Below are 24,294 nucleotides of genomic sequence, written 5' to 3' on the forward strand. Positions count from 1 at the left end.
CTGGGGGTCTTCGTAGGCCTGGGGCGGCAGGGAGCTGTGGGGCGGGGCTGGGGGTCTGCGGGGCTGGGCCAGGGGTTGCCAGCATGGACGGGGCCAGGCTGGCAGGGATCTCCGGGGAGAAGGGGGTCCGGGCTGGCGGGGGTTTGTGGGGCTGGGCCGGGGGTCTCTGGGGGCCTCTGTGGGGCCGGGCCGGGGGTCGCTGGGGGTCTCTGCGGCCTCGGGCTCGGCTGCGCTGGGCGGGGGGGCGGGGCTTCCCTGCGCGGGGCACGCTGGGAGCTGTAGTCCCCAGGGCTGCGCCGCGCGGGGCACGCCGGGAGCTGCAGTCCGCAGGGCCGCCCGCCGCGGTGGCCGCGTCTCCCCGGTGTTTCCCGGCAGCCCCTGCGGCGCCCCGGCGCTGATTGGGCGGTGGCGCGGGCTGGCGCATGCGCAGTGCGCGGCCGCTGGGAGGCCCGGGCCGGAGCCGCTTCCCTCAGCGCGGGGCCGGCGGGAGGCGGCGGAGCCGGCGGGGCCGCGGGCGCGGGCACCGGCACCGGCACCGGCACCGGCGGGGCTGCGCCGCTCCCCCCTCCCTCCCATGTACCGCGGGGCCGCCGGCTCCGGCGCGCTGATTGGCTGAGGAGAGCGGGGAGCCCTGCGTCAGACCGCTGCCGCTGACGCCACGGGGTGCGTGCATGACGTCACCGGGGGGGGCGCGTGTGCCGTTACCGGCACGGTGGCTCACCCAGGGGCGCCGGCGGAGGCGTTAACGGGGCTGGGGGGGGGGGGCACAGGCGTGCGTTAATTAGAGATGGGGTGAAATATTAATGGGGGGGGGACCACGGTGAGGGGCGGGGGCGGCCGGGCCGGCGGCGAGGGCCGAGGCGGAGGGGGGGGCGGCTGGTACGACCCCGGGGGGCTGCGGGGGCGGCCGTCGGAGCCCGGGGAGGGAGAAAGAGCGCCCGGTGTGCGGGCTGGCAGCCCCGGGGAGGGGGGGGGCAGCCCCGGGGGGGGGGGGGGGCAGGGCCGCCGCCTGCACGTGGGTGGGTGACACACGTGCTTGGCCGCAGCCACCGCCGTGTGCCGTTGTGCTGGGCCTCCCCCAGCCCTGCCCGGGCTGCTCCCCGGGGGGGGGGGCGAGGGCACTGCGGAACTGCCGCAAAATGGCACCGGGAGGTGTCGGCAGCGTTCTGTGCTGCTGCGAGCAGCCCCGCGCCTCCGGGGGAGCAGCTTCGGCTGCCCCTGCCCCGCCGTTAGTGCCCCTGCCCCATCGCTAGCACCCCTGCCCCGCCGTTAGTGCCCCTGCCCCGCCGTTAGTGCCCCTGCCCCATCACTAGTGCCCCTGCGCCATCACTAGCACCCCTGCCCCGCCGTTAGTGCCCCTGCCCCATCACTAGCACCCCTGCCCCGCCGTTAGTGCCCCTGCCCCATCACTAGCACCCCTGCCCCGCCGTTAGTGCCCCTGCGCCATCACTAGTGCCCCTGCCCCGCCGTTAGTGCCCCTGCCCCATCACTAGCACCCCTGCCCCGCCGTTAGTGCCCCTGCGCCATCACTAGTGCCCCTGCCCCGCTGTTAGTGCCCCTGCCCCATCGCTAGCACCCCTGCCCCTCATTAGCATCATACCTAGAGCAGGGAGTGCGGGTGGGAAGGGGAGAGCGCACCACAGCCCTGCGGAGGGAGAGAGGATGAGGAGAGAGGAGCCAGGATCGCAGCTCGGCCTGTCAGCACCAGCTCACGGTGATGCTGGTTGATGTTGCCAGTGCTGAGCACCAGCCGGCTTTCCTCAGCCAGCTGTGCGGCTTTAGGAGGTGTTGACCTCCCTGCTGTTGGGGCTCTGCCCTGCGGATCCCCCGCTGCGGGGACAGGGTTCCTCTGCCAGCCCACACAGACCACCCAGAATTTGTAAATTCAGGAATAAACCGCAGTGGGGGCAAGAGGGAAGGACAGCCGGGGCCCGGGAGGTGGTGCCCAGCACGTCGGGGGAACGGTGTGCTGGGTGAGGCGGGAGGTGCTGCCGGGCTCGGGGAAGGGCTGCTGCCAGCTCTCCTCGGCTGGAAGAGGAGTCCCCCCGCCACGCGGAGCTTTGGGGTGAGGTGTAAACTGAAAACCCAGCGCTGCTTTCCTCAGCACGGAGCTGCGGGTGGCAGCCTCTGCCCAGAGCAAGTTCCTTCCCGGTGTCTGGGTTGATGGTTCCCGAGATCCTCCAAAGTGTTACTTCTGACAGTGAAGTAGTTTCTGTTTCCCTTTCTCTAGGGTTTGTCGAGACTGAGGAGGGTCAGGATGAAGAACCAAGGTGGGGAGACCAAAGCAGCCCCGCAACCTGCCGGCTCCGCCAAAACAACCAGCGGGCTGGGGCTGGAGGAGGGCGACGCGCCGGAGGCCGCGGCACCCCTGGAAGGTGCGGTGTTGCTTTCTCCGTATGAGGGTGGGCTGTTGTATCCAGCTCTTTCACTTGTGTAAGAGCAGCTGTGATTCCTGGGGCAGAAAATCCTGATTTCTTGCTATTTCTGTGTGTGTACAGTTCTGAAGTAGTTACCTGCTTCCTGACGGAAGCACGGGGTTGATTCTCACCTGAAAATGATGGATTATTTATCCTTGCTTAAGGATTCTGTTAAAAAATGTCAGACAACTCTTTCCTTGGGGAAGCATTACATTGAGTGACCATCCCTGTTACTGGCACTTCGTAAAAATTATTCTCTGGAAGACAAAAACCAGGTCTAATCGAGTAGGTGCTGGGGTAAAATTAACCCTGCCTTGTATTCTGATGCCTAGTATATGTGGGATGGAGGAAACACGCAGCGAGTAAAGTTATTTTAATAACCAAGTGCTCTAAGTCTCTCATTTGGAGGAAGTTTGGGAGCCAAGGATGTGCTGCCTGCTCTTTCCCTGGGTGTCTGCTGTTGGGGACGAGATATGTGTGATCTGAGACGTGCAGCTGCTCTTACATGCGAGGAGAGAGGCTAACACAGGTTTAAAAATCTATTGTAATGTAAAAAAGCCTGGCTCTGGGGATATTAGCCAGCAGTTCCTATGAGGGAAAGCTCACGCACAACCTGCTTTCGTTAAACGACGGTGGGGAGGGAGGGGAATTTTTGCTCTTGACAGATGTCAGGGGCTTGGTCATGCTCTCGTGATCAAAAGAGAGGCTGTTAGGAATGCACCTCCATTGTCAGGGCAGCTGGCTGGAGACGCAGCCAGAACAAAGCAGCTTATGTTGCTGGAAGTTTAGGCAGCCTCGGTGCGGTGGGGTGCTCGGGAAACCTTCCCTTTGCCGTGTGCTTCTAGAGCCCAGAGATCAGAGGGTTCAGGGGAAGTCTCACGCTTTCCTGTTCCCCTCTCCCACAGCTCCTCTTGCACAGGAGGACACCAAGTCCTCCCGGCCCGCCGTGCGGGACGTCTCGGAAGAGCTAAGCAGGCAGCTTGAGGACATCTTGAACACGTACTGTGTGGATGCCAGCCAGGAGGGTCCGGGCGAGGACGGCGGGCAGAGCGAGCCTGTGGAACCAGAAGAAGCTGAGAAGTGTCGTAGCGAGTCCCCAAGGAACGGTGACCAGGAGACGGGCAGCCCCGAGATGAACGGGGAGAAGGAAAACACGAAGGGGACCGAAGAGTTTCGACCCGGTGAGGAGTGTGGGGAGCGGGATCAGAAGAAGGCTCAGGAAAAGAAGAAAGCCAAGGGCCTAGGTAAGAGGTTCCCTGCTCTGGTTGTGCTGCCAGCCTGAGAACTTCGGGGCGGACGTTGGTTTTTATGCCGCGCTAATTACTGTCAGTGAAAGAAGTGCCTCGGGTGCAGTGTGCAGCAGCGTTTGGGAACAATACGGCGTCCCGTTTTGTGGTACGGGAGGGAACACGCGGAGCGCTGTGAAGGCACTGACAGCTCCTGCGTGCTGCTGCAGCCTCCGGATTCTGTGGATTTCTCTTCTGCTGGATGCGACCCTCTCTAGCCAGCCCAGTGGTGGTTTCCTGCTCTGAAAACCAGGTCTCTCCCCAGCTGCTTCAGTTGTTCACCCCCTGCATGTGGTGAAATTTTTGGGGCAGAGTCTTGAGAAGGCGCTGGAGATGGTAGCTCTGGCCCAGGGCAGGCACGGCTGTGAGACCTGGTTTGTCTCTCCTGTCTTTGTCCTTATAAGCCAGAACTCTGTGTAAGTGATTTTATTTTTTATTTATTCAGAATTCTGTGTCTCATTCCAGGCAAAGAAATCACTTTGCTGATGCAGACGCTGAACACCCTGAGCACGCCAGAGGAGAAACTAGCAGCACTGTGCAAGAAATATGCTGAGCTGGTGAGTGCTTATTTCTTCGTTCCAGGCTCTGGGGCTGGAGGACACTGCAGCAGTGAGCGCAGGAGCTGCTTGAGGAGGCAGAGTAGGGCTGTACGTTTATTTTTTTTCCTCTTGATGTTGAGAGGGACAGGCCAGGAACACACATGGACCTTTGCAATGTGTGTTCTGAGATCTCTGCAGTGCGGGATACCCAAATTTTAGAGGACGGACGTTGCTTGGTCCAGCCAGGTGTTGGATGTTTGCAGAAGCGTAAGCATGTCCAAGGGTATTTTTGGCAAATCTGCGTGTAAGAGTACTTCAGAACTGTTTTCTCTCTGCTCCTCTAACGTGGAAGCTGCATCTCTTGCCCGTCCTGTGCCAGGAGCGTACTGTGGCCTGTTCCGCTGAGCCTGCGTGTCCCGATCTCTGCAGGCAGGGCTGAGCTGTGAGTTGACAGGCCCAGCCGCAACAGGAGACTGCACAGATACGTCTGCTGTCTCTGCCACTCGGTCACTGCATTTCTGTTGATAATTTCCTAGCAAGAAATGTGTGTTTGGCAAAGTCACCATGCTGCTACGTGTGCGCACTCAGCCATACGATGCGCGGTCTGATGCCGCGTTTAACCAGAGCTAGTTCTAGGTGCAGATCTAGTTCTGTGCATGGATCTGGAGCAGAGGAGAGGTGTGGGGCGCTCTGTGCGTGGCCACAGTGGATGTGTGCAGGTTTTTCCTGTGCTCAGAGCTCTGCTCCATTTGAGCAGCGTGTCTGTGGGGGTGCTGGCTGAATGTGCAAGTCTTTCAGATTCCAGCGGGACACAAATTCGGGAAGGAGAAAGGCCGTGCCCAGGGGACTTTGAGCTCTGCGTCAGTCCCGCTCTGCTCAAAAGTGGCATCTTTTGTGTTACAAAGCTCTTGTACTCCTCTCAGAGCACGGAGAGCACATCCCCTCATCGGGGCACAGCATATTGCCTTGTCTGTCTTGCTGCATCTGTGCCCTTTGCTCCCCTAACCCAGCTGGAAGAGCACCGTAATTCCCAGAAACAGATGAAGATCTTGCAGAAGAAGCAGACGCAGCTGGTGCAGGAGAAGGACCACCTGCAGAGCGAGCACAGCAAGGCCATCCTGGCCCGCAGCAAACTGGAGAGCCTGTGCCGCGAGCTCCAGAGGCACAACCGCACCCTCAAGGCAAGTGCCTCCTGGGCTCTACTCCAAGAGCCGCTTCATCCCAAGCGCTTGGATCGCTTGCCGTGAGCAGTTTTGGCAAGCTCACCTTTACCAATGGTTGTCCACAGCCTGCCACCCAGGGCAGTGCTTTAATTTTGCTGTTAAGCCATCATTCTCCACAGCGCCTGAGCGTTACCTCAGGATATATTCGCTGGAGAAAAGGAGGGGAAAGGCCCCAGGTCCCTTCCTGATTGATACAAGCAATAGTGGGGGGCTGGGAGGGTTCAGAGCATCACAGTTTGGGTAGTTTGCTCACCTGCCTGCCCAGCACAGAGGCTGACGTGTCTCTGCTGTCTCTGCCCTCCTCACACAGGAGGAGGGTGTCCAGCGTGCGCGGGAGGAAGAGGAGAAGCGGAAGGAGGTGACATCCCACTTCCAGGTGACGCTGAATGACATTCAGCTCCAGATGGAGCAGCACAACGAGAGGAACTCCAAGCTGCGCCAGGAGAACATGGAGCTGGCGGAGCGGCTCAAGAAGCTCATTGAGCAGTACGAGCTGCGGGAAGAGGTGGGTCAGGGCAGGGGACCGGCTGTAGGGTGCTCTGGTGCGCCCGTTCTGCCCGGTGAGGCGTGTTTCTGCTGTTGGAGGGGAGAAGGGGCCTCTGGGGTCTTCCCTTGGGAGCTGCCCGGGCAGCAAGGACTGCGCTGGGCATGTCAGTGACGGGTGGTGTTCCCTTGGCAGCACATCGATAAGGTGTTCAAACACAAGGACCTGCAGCAGCAGCTGGTAGATGCCAAGCTCCAGCAGGCGCAGGAGATGCTGAAGGAGGCAGAGGAGAGACACCAGCGGGAGAAGGACTTTGTAAGTCTTGCAGCAGCTCTTGAACGGTTGCGAGCGCTTTGCTTTTTGCCTTGTCCCTCTGTGGAGGCTTGTTACTGTTGGATTGCTGAGTGCAGAGCCCGGATCGGGCCACCCTGGGCCTCCTGCGTGCCCAGCGGCTTCGGGAGCAAGGCCGGAGCCCTGCTCTGCTCTTTGGGTTTCTGCAGGCCAAGCGCTGGCTGTGCGGGGGCGTGTTGAGAGCCTTCCCTGGTAGCCACCAGGTAACTGCTTTTGCTCTTCCCTAGCTGCTGAAGGAAGCTGTGGAGTCCCAGAGGATGTGTGAGCTGATGAAGCAGCAGGAGACCCATCTCAAGCAGCAGGTGAGTTACCAGGTCTGCGCACTCCGTCTGTTGAATTTTTCTTCCTCCCTAAGTGGAGAACAACCTGAAGTTCCTTTAATCTGGAAAACACAGGGGCAGGATTGCTCCTGGGTTTGGCATTGGTGAGCCTGTGTCCACACCGTGTGAGCTGAGACTCCCTCCGGCAATTCTGCCTTCTGGGAAAAAAGGAGCTTTGGTTTTTACCAGCACATTTGCCAGTGCTGGGAGCAGTCGTGTGATCAGACCTTGCTGAATCAGACCCAGCAAGTGTCTCCTGCCAAGGCCAGGAGATGTTTGTAGAACACATCAGCCTCTGAGGATGTTTCCTCAGGAAGGAATTTTTCCACATTCCCCAGTACCCAGTGCTGGCAGAGCAGCTCCGTGCTGCCAGTTTGTCCAGTCACGAGGTGACTCGCTCCGTTCGTTCTTGGCTGACATCTCCCCTCTGCTGGGGGAGGTTGTCAGGAGGTGCCGCAGTGAGCAGTGAGGAGCTGTAACCCTGTTTCCCCCCACAGCTGGCTCTTTACACAGAGAAGTTTGAAGAATTCCAGAACACCCTTTCCAAAAGCAGTGAAGTGTTCACAACATTTAAACAGGAGATGGAGAAGGTGGGTAACACTTTTGCCGCCTGGCAGAGCTTGCGTGGGCTGGAGGCGCTGCCTGTCTGTCTCCTCGGTGCTTCTGTGAGCTGGAAGAGCCACAGCTAAAAAAAATATATTTAGTTTTGTTGGTATTAAAATCAGCCCCGAGCTGGCTGCTCGTAGAAGGTTGATGCCACCCTTGCTGTGCCCCAGCTGCATCAGAACAAGCAACGCTACCCCCGTCCCCTGGTTTGTTGTTGCCTGGTCACTGTTTCCCCCCAGTGAAGCCGACCGCAAGGAGACCCAGAAGAGCAGAACCTCACTCTGCGCTGGGATAGTGGGTGCCTGTTTGAGGACACGTGAGATGTAACTGCAGCACTCTGCCTGTGACTTAATTTGTTCCCTTTTTGTCACCCTCACCCTGTAGATGACTAAGAAAATCAAGAAGCTGGAGAAAGAGACCACTATGTACCGCTCTCGCTGGGAGAGCAGCAACAAAGCGCTCTTGGAAATGGCTGAGGAGGTGAGGGGGCTGGGGCTGAGGCAGGCAGAGCAGCGCGGCGGTGTGGTCTGTGGTGTCGGGCTGGAGCCGAGGGGTAGCAGGACAGGCAGGCTGGGGCGGGTGGTGTGGGTTTCCTTTCAGCTTGATTTTCTTCCCTGGACGCGGTGGTGGGAGCCCTCTGTCACACGGTGGGAGCGATGGTTAATTAGTGCAGAGGTGGGTGGAAGAAGCCAGGCAGTCTCTTGACCTCGGGGGAGGGCAAAGGAAGAAGGAAGCGGTGACAATAGCACCAGGTTCTGCAAACACCAAATGTTTGCTTGGTCTGGGGTGTTTTCCCCTTGAGCTTCCCTGGGTTTTTATATCCCAGCTGGGTTTTTATATCCCAGCTTCACAAAAATGATTAACAGATTTCTAGGGAACCCTTGGCTCTCCCCCTTTCTGCCTCGCCGCCCGCAAGGTGGTGGGATCTGAACTGCCTCTCTATTTGCAGAAAACCCTTCGGGACAAAGAATTAGAGGGGCTTCAGGTGAAAATCCAGCGCTTGGAGAAACTGTGCCGAGCCCTGCAAACGGAGCGCAATGACCTCAACAAGAAGGTGCAGGACCTGTGTGCCCACGCACCCCGGGCAGACACGGACCTGTTGGAGCCTTTGAAGGACCCATCCCGGGACAACGGTGAGGCAGCGGTGGGAAGCGCCGCAGCAGAGCAGCGCCTGGCTGAAGATTGCCTTCACTCGGGGAGGCTGACGCACAGCGCAGATCCGGCGGAGAACCTGGGAGAACTGAGCGTGGGAGCCTTGGGGCAGAGTGGGACTGACGAAGGCACTCAGGGCGCTGACTGAGCCCGTCGTGCGGTAGGCAGAGGTAGGGCGAGGGAGGGTAACGTGAATGTTTCCATAAGACTTGATCTGATGCCCCTCTCCTGGTCCTTGGACAGGCGTGAGAGGATGGCCGTCCTGGGCATTTGAGATTTCCTAGCTTAGGTTTTTGGAGGGTTTTTAAAATTTTATATATATATATATATGATATATAAAATCTCTGCAGGGCAACGTACACTTTATATATGGATGTACATGAAAACGAGAATGACCCACCTCCCTGTGTGTGTGTGGATAACTAATATATGGAGACTCAACTGATCGTCCCTTTCACTAAAAGACCTTGTCATTGGCAGGCTGCGACTTCCCTAAAATCTAGCGCAGCTCAGGAAAGCAGGTGCGTGGATCTGCCCCGGCACGCGGCGCTGGGACAGCTGGATGCGTCGCAGCTTCCACCTTCACAGCGACACGCGGGCATCGAGTGAAAGCAAACGAGCTGAGCAGGGAAGAACTGAAGCGTTCCCCAGCGCTGGATTCTCGCTCCTTCCTCTGGGATAGGCAGGAGGGAGCTCCCGGACTTGCTCGTGTTTTCTTGTGGCCTGGCTGGCAGCTCTCCAGGGCGTGAGCTGAGCAAATGGGGGCGAAAGAGGCCGTTTCCCTCCCCTCTGTGGGTTTTGTGTATTGAATGGGGACAAAAAGCAGTGGAGAAACTGGGGGGGCCGGTTCAGCCAGGCCTCCCGCAGGGCCTTTGCTCTCCCCAGAACCTGCCGATGTCTCAGTAGCCTTACGATTCACAGTTGCCTCTTTGCTATACGCACATGTGCACAAGTGTATTAAACAGTTAATCCAAAGGTCTAATTCCCAAGTGTTTTGCACAAGCGTGTGTGATCAGTTGTGCAAGGGGATGGGGAGATTCCACCTGAGCTCCTCTGCCCCTGCGTTGGGACTTGCTGGGCCCGTCCCTCGGCGCCAAGCAGGCGGGATCTGAGGTGTCCTCAGAGCTGGGGCTCCAGGAGGATAAAACCTCAGTCTGCTCCACGACCTGCTGCTTAAGCTGCATTGCTGGGACCAGCACCAGGACCGTCCTGCGGGCTGGTCCCTTCTGCAGTGTCACACTCCTGCGGGCCCTCCGGTCCGGCCGTGCCGGTGCTGGCACATCCCCCCCTTCCTCTTTCCCTCGCCGCTTTTGCAGAAGAGTGTCTCCCAAGCGCTGCTGTGTCTGAAGCACTTGCCTGAGGGACCCTGTTGTGCTGGGAGGGTGTTTATGGACAGCTGTGGGGCCTGCTGGCACGGGGCTTGGTGGATCTTTCCTTAGTTTCTCGAGATTTTCTCTTTTCACTGTTTTTTTGGGAGACCTCTTCTTGCTTGGAAACCTTGCTGCAGCTTCTCTTTGTGACAGATTTGATTTTCAGTGTTGCCTGCCTTTGGCTTGAAGCTGAAGCCAGCTGGCCAGGGCCATTCCTTGCAGCGGATGGGTTCAGGGAACACCTTTGGTTTCTCTTCAGCAACGCAACTGCTCTTGCATCTCCTCTCCGCCACTGTACAGTGCCCTCGCGAAGGACCTGCCTCGCTGCCAGTGGAGCAGCCCATGGGAGCTGCTTCCGCATCCCCTTTTCCTCCGTGGGACTCCAGCGAGTTCAGGTCTCACCAAGGCGGCCACCTGCAGCAGAGACGGGGACTGACGAGTCTCAGCAGTCCCGCAGATGCACTGGGATGCGTTCCCTGGAGCCGAGCGGGGCTTTGTCTCCCAGCCCTTCGCTGGCAGCGTTGCTTCCTCCAGTGCGGGGACGCGTTTCCCTATGGAAGGAGCTGGCAGGAGCCCCTAAATGAGCACATGTAGCTCTGGCCTGGCAGGACCACCCTGTTCCCGGCAGCTGGGTTGAGTGAGGGCTGCAGCCGGGCTCTGGGCTTCTCTTCCTGTTCCTTTAGGAAAAGAAAAACTTCTCAGAAAGTCACCAATCCCCCCTCACCCCCTTTATTTTATTTTCTTTTCCCTGTTACGGTACAGATAACCTCCGCGGGGGCTATTGTATGTATCTTTGTATCCAATAGAAACACCCAGCCTTGCTGCTGCCGCTGCCGCCTCGTTTCTCGTTCATTAGCCCACGTTTGGGAGCGAAGATGGGGGGCAGCGGGTGGTGGGGAGGGGGCTGAGCGCGGCTTCCCTGTCTCCCAGTGGCTCCACCACTGGTGCCCAGCAGAGCGAGGTGGGGGAGGCTGGGACCTGCTGAGGCGGGGAAGGTTGGGTGGGTCCATCCCCAGGACCCCCAGCATGGGGGGTTTGGTGTGTGGCTCTGAGGGGGGGGCAGGTGCATCAGCCCCCCTTGCCCTGGGCCTTCTGGCTCCGGTGGTATCAAACCCCCCGGCTGGCCAGCCTCCGGCATCTGCATCTGCTCCACAATGTCCCAAAATTGGCTTAAAGTCCTGCAATAACTGCAGCGAGCAGCTGCGCTCCGTTCTGCGCGCGCTGGGGGACGCGACTCGTGGAATCCTGCCGCGGCGCGAGGCTGGGGGCTCCCTCCCGCAGAAGCGGATCCCGCGATCGCACCGGTGACACCAGGGGGACTCGGGGTGGCAGAAGGAGGGGGTGGCAGGTGGCGACCCCAGGGCTGCCGGGGTGCTCCGGGGGAAGGCACGTGGGAGCAGATCCCGGCTGTGCCAGCGCGGCGGCCGTGCCCGCTCCGGCTGCGCGGGACCGTGGGCCCGATCCTGCCCTCTCCCCTACTCCCGCACGCAGCTGTGATACCCGGCGCGGCCATCCTGCACGCCGTGCTGGTGTCCGCGATGCCACCGCCCTGGGGACACGCCGGAGGAAGTTCCCTTTCCCTTTAAATGCAAATCTCAGCCCTGGGGCTGCGGGGACGAGTGTCCGGGGCGGGGGGGGGGGGCTCGGGGTGGCCGGCGGGCTCAGGGACAGGCACCGGTGGGCTCGGGGTGGCCGGCGGGCTCGGGGCCGCAGCTGGGTCGGCACCACAGGCCGGACCAAGGCCTGGCGCAGGTCAGTGGCTGCGCGGCCACGGCGCTCTGGGAAGGCGGCCGGAGGCTGCGGACAAAGCGGGGGTCCCACAGCCCCCGCCGGCCCCGTCCTGCCGCTGCGGGGGGCCCTGAGGCGCGGGGGTGCTCGGCCAGTGCCGCGGGGTGACGGGGTGCGCGGCGGTGGCCTCTGCCCCGCTCTGGCCGAGGGCAGCGGGGGGTCACGGCCTGGCTGGCGTGGCCCAAATCCGCCTCCCCGCAGCGCTGGGGGGACGCTGAAGGCCGAGGCCAAGCCCTGGGCTTTGCTCCGCTCCGCGATGCTCCAGCGCAGCCGCCGGGGTCGTGCAGCCCGAGCATGGCGCCAGGGAGGGGGCCCAGGCCCGGCTTCGGCCCTCCTGCCACCACCGCGGTGCAGCCCGTGCACCCCGCTCGCCTCATCCGTGGCCGGCACGTCACCGTGCCGAGGGTCCCGGGGCGGGTCCCGGGGCCTCCCTGCTGCGCTGTGGGCTGAGGCCGCAGGGACAGCACCGCTCTGGACGCTGCTCCCCCGGGGGACCCCGGTCCCCGCCAGCTTGGGGCACGCGTGTCCCCCCCGGGTACGAGAGGCTCAGCACGGGGAAGGAGCCACCAAGAGCCTCGTCCATCCCGCCAGGGTCCCTGTCCCGCCGCCCCGGTGCCCCAGCACCCCTCAGCATGGAGGACCGGAGGAAGAAGCGGAGCCCCAAGGCCTGCCTGGCCCCGCCGCTGCCCGCTGGGGCCCCACGGCCGCTGCCCCACAGCAAGAGCACGTCCTTCGCGCTGCCGCTGCCCACCCTGCCCTCACCCAGGCAGCGCACCCGGCTCAGGCGGTCAGTGCGGGCCCAGAGGTGGCCACCAGCCCCCCACAGCCCCTCTGGCACGGGGCCAGGGCGGGTCTGGGCGATGCCAGCCTCTCTGTTCCCCGTGCAGGACAAGCAAGGAGCGAGCTCGGGCAGGCACAGGGGTGTCACGGGGGGCCCCGCTGCAGCACAGCTTCCTCACTGACGTCTCCGATGTCTGCGAGATGGAAGGAGGGCTGCTCAGCCTCCTCAGCGACTTCCACTCGGGAAAGCTGCAGGCCTTCGGTGAGGGGCTGGGGGGCCAGGGGGGTTGGGGGGGCCAGGACTGGTGGCCGTGACGCCTCCCACCTGCGGGCACAGGGAAGGAGTGCTCCTTCGAGCAGCTGGAGCACGTGCGGGAGATGCAGGAGAAGCTGGCGCGGCTCCACTTTGGCCTTGACGTCTGCGTGGAGGAGCTCCCTGAGGAGCAGAAGAAGGTGGCGGCCGACAGGAACCTGGACCAGCTGTTGGCACATGTGAGTGTCACCCCCCTTGCCCCTGCCTGGCCCCGCTGCCATGGCTGGGCACCCCACTGGCCCTGGCCCCGCTGCCGGCACCTCAGTCTCTGCCTTTGCCTCCTGCAGCTGGAGGAGCTCAGCAGCTCCATGTATCCTGAGCCTCGCACAGGGTGGGGGCCGTGGTCATAGTGGCGATGGTGGCAGTGACAGCAATGGCAGCAGCAATGGAGGTGGTGGCTGTGATGGCATTGGTGGCAGTGATGGTGGTGGTGATGGTGGCCATGACAGTGGCAACAGCAGGGGTGGCAGTGATGGCAGTGGTGGCAGTGTTTGTGGCAGTGATGATGGGGGTGGCAGTGATGACAGGGGTGGCGGTGGTGGTGATCGTGGGGGTGGCAGTGATGGTGGCAGTGATGGTGGTGGCAGCCGCAGTGGCGGTGGTGGCAATGATGGTGGGGGTGGCGGTGGCGGCAGCGGTGCAGTGGCAGTGGTGGTGGCAGGGGTGGCAGCGGTGGTAGGGGTGGCAGTGGCGGTGGTGGTGGCAGGGGTGGCAGTAGTGGTGGTGGCAGTGATGGCAGGGGTGGCAACAGTGGCAGTGGCAATGGGGGTGGCAGTGGTGCCACTGGTGACGGCCGTGGCAGCGGTGGTGGCGGCAGTGGTAGCAGTGGCAGGGGTGGCAGCGGTGGCGGTGGCAGTGGCGGTAGGGGCGGCAGTGGCGGTGGCACGGCATGACCCCACGGCGCTCGCCCTTGACCCGTGCCAGCCAGAAGCTGCACCTGGCCGAGAGCTCGGACGCCGAGGACGCGGCCGCCTGACCCCGCGCCCGGCCCGGCTGTGGGGCGGCCGCGAGCCGCGGCGCCCAAGGGACCCCACGGCGGGGCCGACCCCGCGGAAGGGCCGCCCGGGCCCCCGCCGGTCAAACGGGGGGAGCGCAGCGCCCCAGGCCCTGCCAGCGCCCCCCGCTGCCATCTTGGCGGGCCCCACGGGCGGGGGGACGGCGGCGAGGGGGCGGGGCTTCGCCTGCCGTCGCGCCCGGGTGACGTCATCACCAGCCGCCGGGTTGCTGGGGCGGCCATGGCGGCGGTGCTGGGGCCGCAGGCCGAGGCCGAGGGGTGGCGGCGGCTGCTCCGCGCCGTGACCCGCCTGCAGGTGGGGGCCTGCCCTCGAGGGGGGTCTTGAGGGGAAGGGGGACACACCTGGGTGGCTGGGGGCCCGTGGGGGGACGCGGTGGGGGAGCATCCGTGGGGGAACATGGCTGGGGGGGCCCCCTGGGGGGACGCGGGTGAGGGGGGCTCTGTGGGGGGACACGCCTCTGGGGGGCCGGGGGGGGGCGTGGGGGGACGCGGGTGTGGGAGCCCATGCAGGGACGCGCCTAGGGGGGCCCCGTGGGGGGACACGGGTAGGGGGTCCCCCCGTGGGGAGGCATGCTTGGGGGGACACGCCTGGGGGGGCCCGTGGGGGGCCACAGGTGGGAAGGGACATCACGGAGAAGGGAGGGGGATGCCCGTGGGGTCACCTGGGGGGACAGAGGGGGCGGCGGCGGGGGGCCCTGCTCCAGCCGGCGGTACCGGCTAATTAAAGCCTCATTAAAGGCTCATTAAAGCCCGCCTTGGTTCCAGACATGGCTGCGTTTGCTCCTTGTGCGCCGGGCCGTGTCCTGTGGGGTGCTAGGGCAGGGGGCGGGGGGGAGGGGCCCTCTCCCTGGCTCCAGCAGTGCCCCTGCCCTGTGCCCACAGGCCTGTGTCAGGGGTTACCTGCTGCGGAAGCGCTTTAGGAACCTGCGAGCGGAGTACGAGGAGGTGGTGCGGGAGATCGAAGGAGACCTGAGCCAGCTGCGGTGGAGGGGACGGCTCCTGCCGCGGCCTCTGTTTGTCCCTGAGGTCCGTGCGTCAGGGCGGGGGGCTTCTGCGGCCCCGTTTGAGACAGGGACACGGCGGGCGGCATGGCTTGGTGGTCCAGGCAGATGATACTTGTACGGGATAGTCCCAGCAACCTGTAATTCTACCAAATGAATCAGCAATGATTGCATAGCCCTGGCCTGGAAGACTCTCCCTGAGTCGTGACCCTGTGTCGCCAACTGAGGATTTCTTCCCCCAGGGGAAGCTCAGCCTCAGGTCAAACACCCGCCCTGCACAGGTCACTCCTGGAGCCTGACAGGTGGCTCCTGCAGTGGCTGAGTGCCGCTCTCATCATTTTACCGCTTCTGCAAGAAATGCCCTCGAAAAAGTTTTCGCTGTTCAAGCCGGAGCACATCACTGTGGTAGCAGGAGTGCTGCTGATGGCACGTCTCTGGCTGGGGCAGAGCCTCTGGCCCACAGCAGAGCCACCTTTCAGATCTTTATATTTTCTTTTCCTTATATTTCAATCTCTCACATATTCCCCCTTTAGATACCAACACAAGGGAAGCATGCAGCTCCACAGGAGACTGTACCAAGCGATGAGGCTGGCACGGAAAAAGCACACGAGCTGGATGCCTCTGAACCAGAACGCGACTGGGGCTGCAGCAGTGTGAATCCTACAGCCCAGCTGCAAAGCAAGAAAGAACTGAGCTCCATGGGCGAGGGTGATGGAGTGAGCCCCCCCGATTTTGGGGCTGATGCCACTACATGCACTGAAAAGGTGTGCATCCCCCCTGCAGAGAACGAGGACTGGCAGAACGGCAGTGACATATCCTCTGTGTGGGACGATGCTGTCCTGGAGGCAGAGTCCCTTGAAGGCTGCCTGGGTAAGAGATAGGCGCCGGTGCACAGCCTGTGCTCTCCTGCGTGGTCTGAGGGACCTGGTGCTGTGCATGGGTAGCGCAGTAGGTCCTTGGAGAACCGAAACCTTGAGAATATCTTGGAAAAATCAGAACCAACTCGGTGCAGGAGACAGTAGGTGCAACATGAATCTTTGTTCTAATAGGTTATTCTCCCATTTCTTCGCAGAAATTCCGCTTGAGGACATAAAGGAGCTTCCCCGAACTCGGTCTGGTCTCCAGTCCTACAGAAATCACTTGATCATGGAGTTGCTCTGGCTGCAACAAGCTATTGTCAGCCGTAAAAATGTAAGGACCTGACCCTTCCTCTTCCCAAACAGGGGGTCAGAGGAGTGCCTGTCTGCAGCTGGAGTGGTGCCATCTGCAATGGCGATGGCTCATTTACCCAGCGATCGGACTGGATGCTGGCAGGCCCTTTTTTTTTTTTCCCTTTTCTGGAGGGGGGGGCGGGAAAGAATGCTGGAGGAAAACGGGAGCTGGTTAGATCTGGTTCCAAGCTTTGTTCTTGGCCTGCTACAGGGATGTTGCTTCTTTGGTAACTGCCTGTATAATGCAGCGGTACATACCTAGGCACTTGCCAGCTTGGTGAGCTGCTACAGGTGTTGCGCGAAAGGTGAGATTTGTGCATCTTCTGGCCAAGTGCAGCAGTTTTGCTGGCTAATCTGCAAGGGTGGGTGCCTTCCTGCTTGTAGGTCTTTGGGATTTAATCATTAATGCTTGGTTTTCTTTCTCTTGCAGTATTTGATGCTGAAACAGAGGCTGGGGGTTCCTGGTCCATAGGAGAGCATTCCCGAGCACGAGGGGCACATGTATTGGTGTGGAGAAGCAGCAGAGCTTCAACACTGCAGTCGTGACAAGACCTCATGGACATTAGCAGCTTGGGGGAACTCCAGCTCTGTGGGTTGATGTTTTCCACTTTGGATGAATGTGGCAAGAAAGCCTTTTATTTCTTTTAAAAGTGAATACTTGGTCAAAGTGGGGATTAAACAACGCTTTGAAGCCAGGGAGGTGGTTGTATGTCCTGGAGGGAGTCCCAGCGAGGCCTTCTTCCACAAGGACTCTTTTTTGTGTTGGCTAAGCTGGACGGTCCTGGGGGAAAATCGAGGCTGGGAAGACTGTCACTTCAGAAGGCGCTTGACCAGCTGATTGCTTGTGGTGGAACTAAAATGCCTAAAGGCAGCAGGTGCTTTGAACCTGCAGACACAAGCTCTTCTCCACTGAACTGTGGGGGACCTGTATTGATATCCAAGCTGTGTATTCGGGCTGGCTCTGCACATCACAGCTCTGCAATATCTGGGATCTCCAAGCACTCCTGGTAGGCTTCGGGGAACACCTAGGTGAAGTACTAAGCTGGGAGAAGAGTTTCCTCGCTTCCCTGGGCAGTTGGTGGGGAGCGATGGCACATCAAACCCAACCTTCAGGAGATGAGATTCCTGACTTGCATGTCTCTGGTCGTGGTGATATCTCTCTATGTGGCAGAGTCACCTGGACTGGTGCTTAAGGGAGCAAATAAGGACTTAACAGGGTTTGGCGCTGTGTCTCTGTGCTGCTCTAGTTCAGGGGCATTCGTGGTCTCTCAGGGTCTTTCCACATGGTGCTGTGGTTCCCTACTGTGACCCCAAGCTTCTGTGCAGACACTCTGCATTCCTGCCACCTGGACAGTCACTTTTGCCATACGGCAGTTGTATCCTTCCATTCCCGAATTATGCCAGCTTTTCTGTGAATAAAAAGCTTTGCTGACACTCATCTCTGAATCTGCCTATTCCTGTCTGGCTTGTCACCTTCTCCTGGGCAGAGCCAGGCGAGTCCGTGGTCCGTTTTGACCCATGGCAACCTGTTCAGTGCAAAGGGTGGTGAGGCCACAGGGATGTGGATGTTTGTTCCATCCACACAGGACAGAAACCCATTGCACTCCTCATGCAGGTAGCAAGTGGTGGCAAGGGGGTGACAGCATCTGGATGGGATGTGAGCTGCTGCCATAAAGATGCTGGCACTTACTGCACCTCCAGGCTTGTTAATCTGAGCCCGGTGGCCACGGAGGCTAGTGAGGGAGCTGGCTGTACTTGGTGTTTGAGGACTAAAGAGCTGTGTGGTTCCTGGTTCTCAGGCAGGAAGGTGCTCTGCAGGTTGGTTGATGCCACAACTTCCTCCTGCTGGGCCTGCATCCATGGAGACAGCGAGTTGCAGCCAGCCTGCGCTGGGAAGGGACAACAGGGAAAGGTTTGGGCTCAGCAGGAGGCTGGCCGGAGCTCCCTTCTGCTCCCTACACTGCTCCGGGGCTTGCTTGACCCGCAGGGATGAACTGGGGGATGAATTCCTGTGGCTTAGCTCCAGTACCTCCAGCCAAGAATGTGGTGGTGTATCGCAACGGTGACCCTTTCTTCCCTGGGAGGAAGTTTGTAGTGAACCAGCGGCGATTCCTGACCTTCGAGGTGTTTCTGAATGAGGTGACCAAGAGCATCCACGCGCCCTTGGCTGTGAGGAACCTCTACACACCCAGGCATGGCCACCGCATCGCTGAGCTGGGGGACCTGCAGAACGGGTGCCAGTACGTGGCTGCAGGCTTTGAAAAGTTCAAAAAGCTCAAGTGAGTAGACAGACCTTTGGTCTCTGGGTTTGGTAGGCGGCTTTAGATCACCTCTGTGGGGAATGTATTGGGGTGTGAATGGAAAAAAAAGGTAAGAGGGGTACAAACCCAAGGAAAACCAGAGACTGATGAGTTTCTTTTCCTCCTGGAAACTACTGGACATATTCTAGATCACATGGGAAATGCAAATATTCCTGATAAGATCATTTGACTCTCAGAAGAAAACATGCTGAGGGAGGCGTGTGTCCTCTGGCAGGATGTTGTGATGGGTGCTGCTCTGCTTCCCGCGCGCCTTGTTCTGTGGTGTGTGGGAGGCTCTGCTGCCCACTTCCTCAGCAGGGCTGATAGTTGCGCTATATTTGCCAACAAATGCTTTTGCTTTGGTTTGATGGAGGGTTTTTTTGTTTTCTAGTCCTGCACAAAAGTAGAACTGTTAACAGAGGGTTAAAGAAGGTTTTTGCGGCATCGCTTAACGCTTGAGAGTTTGTGTGTGTTGTGTGGCAGGTGAATATGGCTCCCTGGTGTATGTTGCATTTCGGTGAGGAGGTGGTCCATTGGCCAGCCCTTGGAGCCTTGGTCAGCGAGTAGCACCAAGGGATAAAATCTTCTGGGTCTCTGAAATGGTCTGTATTTGCCAGGGAATTTCTTAGATACAGCAGATTGTAATCTAGACTGAAGTTCTGGGAGACCACAAGGTGAAGCACCTGGAGAATTGTTCCAGAAGTGACCCACACATCTGGCAGCGATGCACCAAGGCAGAGTAGTCGGTAGTTTTCTCACTGCTCTTTAGCCAGCTGTGGCCCAGTTGGTACACGGCAACATCATTGCCTTGTTCCCACAGCTATTTAAATCACGGAAGGAAGGACCTCCATGGGACAAGAACCAGCGAGGGTCTGCGGGTGAGTCCCTGGGGTGAGTGGGGGTGCAGAGTGAGCAGGGAGGTGGGAGAGGCATTAGAGCTGGCGCTGATGAATCTAAAGTTGAGGTTTAAGGCTGCGAGGTCCCTGTTTGAGATCAGGCAAAAGCGCCACAGGAATCGGTAGGACGTGTGAGACAGCGCAGGGGCTGCTGCTGTGTACCTTCGTCCCCCTGAGTGCAGGGGAAGGACGTGTGCTCGGAGGTTGGCTGGCAACTCTGTGACGCGCTCAGCAATGCAAAGAGCCTCTCCAGCTTGGTGCTGCTGACAGCAAACCCCACCTAGCAGCAGCAAGACTGAAGGCAAGGCGGGTGGTGTCCCAGCGCAGGCAGCTCCTGGTTGAGGGAATAGCCCTGGGATGCTCTGTCCCAGGGCTGTCCCTGTTCTGCACTGAACTCTGTCTCTAGTTCCGCGTTGTAGCCCCCTGGAAGTCAAACGTCTTGGCACGATGGCAGAAGCACGCCCGCCTGCCCTGCACGATACAGTAAGTGCCTCAGTGTTTTCTCCTTGGAGGATCTCTGGGAATGTTTTCAGAGGCTGGAGGAGGGAATTCCTCTGTGAGATTCTGGGAATGCTGCCCCACAGGGACAATTCTCAGCTTCTACCAGAAGTATTTGTTATAAATATTGCCAAGGCACCAGTGGCTGTGTGCTTTTCCCCATCATCCACAGCTACGGGAATACTGGCTCCTCACACGCTCTGGGTTTTTTCTGCTGCAGTGTTTTCCGGAATGGGGATTTGCTGAGCCCTCCTTTCCCACTGCCGCTCCCCAAGAGCACCCCACTGCAGTGGGACACGCTCCTGGCCCTGCTGACAAAGAAAGCCGACCTGCGCAGCGGAGCTGTTAACAAGTGGGTATCCAGATAAGGCACTGCTGGCCCGCCTTTCCTCATGTCTGGAATGTCAGCAGCTCCGATTAGCGCAGTGGACTGGGAGTTCAAACGGCCCTTCCAGTCTGCTTCTGCAAACTCATTTGCTTTTCAGGTTTTCCCATCTTTAACCCCAATATCCTGGGTGAGCTGTGAGGAGGGCTGATGTTGCTGGTGGTCTGGTGAGAAAGCGATAAGGAAACAGTAAAGCATGGCATAAAAGTTTATATCTAGAAGGAGGGGCTTTTATCCAACAAACAGCCTACCTTCTCCTCATACATCCATTTACTGGCACCCAAGGAGAAAGCTGAGATCTACTGCATCTCGCTGATCCCTGGGTGTAATATTTCTGCATGCTTCCTCGGAGTAATACTAAGAATGATTGATCCTCTCTGCCTTGTCTCGGTCCTGTTTTACCACTTTTCACTCGTTCAACCGCTTCCACGCTGAGGGGTTGTTCAGGGTCTTGTGACAGCTCTAAACCCTTTACTGTCTCTTCCTCAAGACTCTGCAGGCTGGATGGAACCCAGGTGTCTGGTGGAGAGGAGCTGCTGAATGGCAATTACTACGTGGCAGTGGGAAATGAGGAGTACAAAAAACTGCCTTACTTTGAGCTGCTGGTGCCCCAGGATTCTGCACGCAGGACACTGTGGTACATAGGCTGTGGCAGAGTGATTTAAAGATTTCTCTCCATGGTGGTCTTCAGCTAAAGCCATCCTTTTTGTAGCCCTCCTGTTCAGTGCTTCGGGGCTGGGGTTTTGCTTCATGTGTTGGAAGTTAGGAAGAAAGAATGTGTTTTCAAAGCTTTTGCTGTAATGGTTAGTCCCTGAAGTTCAAAGCTCAGCACCAGAGAAAGCAAGCAGTTTGGTTGTTCCTCACTTAAGTGTTCGTCAAGCACTGAGGAACACCTGCCCGTTAGGCTGGGCACTGAATTTCACAGGCCTGTGGTGGGTGGGCACTGTGATATAACGGGAATGTGATCCACTCTACCTGTGCTGAGGAAAAACACCTCCAGGGGCCCTCTCCTATGGGAAGAGGGGAGATTGTGTCCTCCTACAGCCGACTTCTGCCTGATGCTGAGAATCTGCTGCTTCTTTGTTACAGGAACCACCAAAATAGCAGGCGCAAAAAATACCGCAGAAAGGTAGGTGGCTCAGTTGGCATGGGACTGTGTGCAACGACTGCCATTGCTTTTGTGCAGACATACCTCTGCTCCCAACTGCCATAGCTACAGCATCCTTGCTTGGTACCATTCCCAAAGGAGAGGAGCTAGAGACAGCGATGCGGCCAAATCACACTTGAATTAAATCTCACGACCCAAAGAAAAGCTCCTTTAAAGTGGCCTCACTTACCTCTTCTCCTTTTTGGCTGATAGGCAGGGAGAATTCACTCTGGAGCTAGACTATCTTTCCTGCTCACTGTGGGGGTCAAATGCCCAACAGAGACTACAGATACAGCAGCTGGGCTGTCTTAGATTGTCCGTTGAAACGTGCATCTGGGCTATCTGTGCCTTTGGCTTTTTAAAATTTACTCTTCCTTTTTTGTTTGTATTTAGTTTGGTGAGCTCTGTGCCAGCTCCCAGGACAGACCTGGTGACTCCGCTCTTGCTGAACCACCTCAACAGGTAGCAGTGACTGCAAAAAGTGTTTCAGGTGTTCCCTGTATCTTTGTCACTTGTAGTAGCAGCTTAGAACTCCAGCCAGAGAATGCAGTGTTACAGCTTTGTACCAGTCAGGATCAAGGGTGATCAAGGGTCACAGGGGAAAAGTGCAGTGTGTAAGGGATTGCCCTGTGAAACTTCTCTTGGTTTTATAAACTGTGTTATCAAGAAGACCTATCAGAAGTGTGTGATGAATACTTTCAGCTGGACAGTCACAGGGTGCAGACCACAGGAGCTGCAGAGAAAGAGAAGGCCCCAACTGCTCTTCCACAACGGCAAAGGCAAGCCAGGAAATCTCGCCTCAAAGAGGAAGAGTCCATTTTCCATGCTAAACCTGTCCGTGCAGGGCAGAACAGAAGGAGCAACAGGAATGTGCAGCGCTGGCCTGATCAAGGTAAAGGACACTACTGGAAGGGTAGAGGAAGACTGGCTTTACTGTGACGCTAAAGAAGAAAACACCTGCAGGTGCACTGAAAGCAAGCAGTGATGGATCCAATAACTTCTTTATTTCTGCTTCTTTCCTCTCCTGGGCCTGTACGAGGACTTTCTGTAGCCTCAGCAAGCCCAGGCCATGGCTATCTGCAATACCCATTGAACAGCTTTTTTCTTTTCTTCTCCTCGCAGAAGAAAGTGTCTATAAACCCAGAGATCCGAGGAAGGAGATGCGAGGTTCCCAGGCAGTAAAGGAGGATGGACACGCAAGGGTGGACGTACCCATTGATCAGGTCTGAGAAATTACTTTCTGCCCTGTTAGGAGTCTTACTGCTGCAGGGAAGTACCTGTGGTCCCACTAGAATCTGTCGGTGCTGCAGGTTTTGCACAGCAGGGAGGCCAACTCCATTCAGAGACAGCCTATGAGAACACATCAATCAGTAGTTTATAGCAATTGCTTGGGGAAGTCCTTCCATTTTCTCGCTCGTTTTAAGTCCTATTTGTTAGGTTTACGAAGCACTGGGCTTCTCCCTACAATGTGTAAAGATGAAAGTAACCACCAGAGGGAACTTCAGAAACCAGAGGACAGTGTGTAACTGCAGGGCTTTGCATTTTAGAAAGTGGAGAGATTGTCCTCTGGGTAATGAATATTTCCCTTCTGGAATGTAAGAGTTACAGCTTCCCACTACAGTAAGGATATCAAAGGCTTTCCTCGATTTTTTTTGTGTGTACTACTTCTATTCTTGTTCCTATTCCAGAAAGTTGCAGAACTTATACCAAAAGCCAAAACGATACACCACAGTAAGGTATTTATTCCACTTAATGGCTCTGTGAAGCATGTAAGATCCTTCCTGGCTGTGTTCTGATTTCTTACACTAGAATTCAGTAACCCCGAATACAACTTGTTAAGCAGAACTTGCCTGTAGCCAGGTGAAGATTAGAAGCTGGCACAGAATAAACACGTAATTCATAAAATGACCAAACACATTTTATTAGATAGTAACAAGTTTAAACCCCTTTTTTTAAAAGGGGGGAGAGAGAAAAGTAGTTTTTAGAAACAAGATTCTGTCTGAAAAATGTCTGCAAGGTGCTTATTATTTGTGGCATTAATGCTTTAAACTTTTCACAAGGACATTTAGAATTGATGTAATGGGATGACATGCATTATATTGCAGGTGATTCACAGCTCTGCCTCGGTAGCCTCTTTGAATTAACTAAAACTTCAAAGGAAAATAACTCCTTTGAACTTAAATTAGAGAAAGGCCTAGTAAAGAATTAGCTAATGGTTCCTGACTTCTCGGCTCAATGGGGAGCCTGGTGTGCTGTGTTTGCTTTAGAGGCTGGGCTGGCATTTCTCAGTGGGGTGGGCAATCTGGTGCCGCTGTTTTCCCCCCGCCCAGATCACTCTGCTGTACCGTTTTTACTACATTTGCGTGTTCACAGCTCTCCTCTGCAGAGAGAGAGAGAATCACTAGGCATTAATTAATGTTGAATTTAATGTAGAATCCCAACTTTGCATACCAAAGCTATGGTAAGACTGGAAACGGAATCCAGGAATTTAGTCCCAGAATCTTTCTGCAATAGTGAGGTGCTAATAACTGTATTTCTTTCTCACTGCCAAAAGGCACGGACTGCAGACAAATCACAAAAGACTGTGGCAAGGAAAAAGGATGCCAGTGACTCTGAGGATAAACAGCACCGAAGGATGTTGCCCTTGGCAGCAAAGAGCTCTGAAGAGTTCACAAAGGGAGTGTGATGGGAAAAGAGGGACAGTTAGGTACAGGGATATCTGCACAGCTGAAGACAACAAAAGCAGGGGAATCCTAGATTTCTGTACCGCCACAGGCTGGCCACATTTTTGATGAATTAACACACTCTTCTAAAAAAATCAAGCATACTCATCATCTAGGCTTGAGAAGCAGAGTACCAGTGAGCAATGAATCAGATGCACGATGTTGTTAAATAATGAAGATGTTCCCCCTTTCCTCAGAGGAAACAGCTGCTTTTCTGAACTCTAATTAAGCTGGTGTGTGTCTGAACTTGGGAAGGAAGAATTACTAACTAGAATACACACCTTTACAACAAAAGGTCTGCCCAGAAGTTTATTCTATGTCAGAAACTTCTTATAAAGAAGTTTCATCATATCATCGTCCCTCTGATTTGGAATGCTTGGATAATGTTTGCAACACTCAAACCTGTTCCCAAGACTATACACATTTTGTTTCTATTAACTTGTTTCAGGAGCATCTGCTTGATCTAGGAAAAGTCAGCGTAATAAACAG

The 24,294-nt window shown here is 57.5% G+C and overlaps 3 protein-coding genes across 12 annotated transcripts; all 3 read left to right on the forward strand.

Annotated features, from left to right (window-relative positions):
* Nucleotides 1-423: 423 nt before the first annotated feature.
* TXLNA (taxilin alpha) lies at nt 424-9,360 on the forward strand. Of its 6 annotated transcripts, none has more exons than XM_056332777.1 (12): nt 424-663; nt 2,231-2,375; nt 3,323-3,661; nt 4,169-4,260; nt 5,253-5,423; nt 5,776-5,970; nt 6,145-6,264; nt 6,528-6,602; nt 7,118-7,210; nt 7,611-7,706; nt 8,176-8,548; nt 8,729-9,360. In XM_056332777.1, exons 2-11 carry the CDS (start codon nt 2,258-2,260, stop codon nt 8,524-8,526), a joined length of 1,650 nt encoding a protein of 549 aa, XP_056188752.1. In that variant the 5' UTR covers nt 424-663; nt 2,231-2,257; the 3' UTR covers nt 8,527-8,548; nt 8,729-9,360. The 6 variants fall into 6 exon arrangements, with proteins under 6 accessions (XP_056188752.1, XP_056188750.1, XP_056188755.1 ...); XM_056332775.1 differs by having other exon boundaries at nt 8,859-9,360; XM_056332780.1 differs by having other exon boundaries at nt 8,176-8,538.
* Nucleotides 9,361-10,953: 1,593 nt separating this feature from the next.
* Nucleotides 10,954-17,294, forward strand: LOC130146987 (coiled-coil domain-containing protein 28B-like). 5 transcript variants are annotated; one of them, XM_056333681.1, is made up of 10 exons: nt 10,954-11,052; nt 12,128-12,323; nt 12,424-12,578; nt 12,654-12,808; nt 12,917-12,939; nt 13,558-13,939; nt 14,527-14,670; nt 15,179-15,515; nt 15,718-15,836; nt 16,287-17,294. In XM_056333681.1, the coding sequence occupies exons 2-10, from the start codon at nt 12,169-12,171 to the stop codon at nt 16,326-16,328; spliced, it is 1,512 nt and encodes a 503-aa protein (XP_056189656.1). In that variant the 5' UTR covers nt 10,954-11,052; nt 12,128-12,168; the 3' UTR covers nt 16,329-17,294. The 5 variants fall into 5 exon arrangements, with proteins under 5 accessions (XP_056189656.1, XP_056189655.1, XP_056189657.1 ...); XM_056333680.1 differs by lacking the exon at nt 10,954-11,052 and adding an exon at nt 11,391-11,500; XM_056333682.1 differs by lacking the exons at nt 10,954-11,052; nt 14,527-14,670 and adding an exon at nt 11,391-11,500.
* Nucleotides 17,295-17,440: 146 nt separating this feature from the next.
* Nucleotides 17,441-23,768, forward strand: DCDC2B (doublecortin domain containing 2B). The gene is made up of 11 exons (XM_056331549.1): nt 17,441-18,135; nt 18,977-19,034; nt 19,459-19,535; nt 19,771-19,902; nt 20,426-20,572; nt 21,025-21,064; nt 21,476-21,544; nt 21,785-21,974; nt 22,205-22,305; nt 22,771-22,818; nt 23,637-23,768. The coding sequence occupies exons 1-11, from the start codon at nt 17,846-17,848 to the stop codon at nt 23,766-23,768; spliced, it is 1,284 nt and encodes a 427-aa protein (XP_056187524.1). The 5' UTR covers nt 17,441-17,845.
* The last annotated feature ends 526 nt before the right edge of the window (nt 23,769-24,294 follow it).

This window comes from Falco biarmicus, chromosome 3, assembly GCF_023638135.1.
Source record: "Falco biarmicus isolate bFalBia1 chromosome 3, bFalBia1.pri, whole genome shotgun sequence".
Taxonomy (NCBI): Eukaryota; Metazoa; Chordata; class Aves; order Falconiformes; family Falconidae; genus Falco; species Falco biarmicus.

What these genes read in the sequence shown, in the direction of transcription:
- TXLNA (XM_056332774.1), top strand. Translation starts at nt 2,258, where the DNA reads ATGAAGAACCAAGGTGGGGAGACCAAAGCAGCCCCGCAACCTGCCGGC. An exon ending in GGCCGCGGCACCCCTGGAAG is followed by an intron (nt 2,376 to 3,322) that starts GTGCGGTGTTGC and finishes CCTCTCCCACAG; the next exon opens with CTCCTCTTGCACAGGAGGAC. An exon ending in ACCAGCGGGAGAAGGACTTT is followed by an intron (nt 6,265 to 6,527) that starts GTAAGTCTTGCA and finishes GCTCTTCCCTAG; the next exon opens with CTGCTGAAGGAAGCTGTGGA.
- LOC130146987 (XM_056333681.1), top strand. Translation starts at nt 12,169, where the DNA reads ATGGAGGACCGGAGGAAGAAGCGGAGCCCCAAGGCCTGCCTGGCCCCG. An exon ending in CAGCGCACCCGGCTCAGGCG is followed by an intron (nt 12,324 to 12,423) that starts GTCAGTGCGGGC and finishes TTCCCCGTGCAG; the next exon opens with GACAAGCAAGGAGCGAGCTC. An exon ending in GTCCCTTGAAGGCTGCCTGG is followed by an intron (nt 15,516 to 15,717) that starts GTAAGAGATAGG and finishes ATTTCTTCGCAG; the next exon opens with AAATTCCGCTTGAGGACATA.
- DCDC2B (XM_056331549.1), top strand. Translation starts at nt 17,846, where the DNA reads ATGAACTGGGGGATGAATTCCTGTGGCTTAGCTCCAGTACCTCCAGCC. An exon ending in TTGCTGAACCACCTCAACAG is followed by an intron (nt 21,545 to 21,784) that starts GTAGCAGTGACT and finishes GAATACTTTCAG; the next exon opens with CTGGACAGTCACAGGGTGCA. An exon ending in AAACGATACACCACAGTAAG is followed by an intron (nt 22,819 to 23,636) that starts GTATTTATTCCA and finishes CACTGCCAAAAG; the next exon opens with GCACGGACTGCAGACAAATC.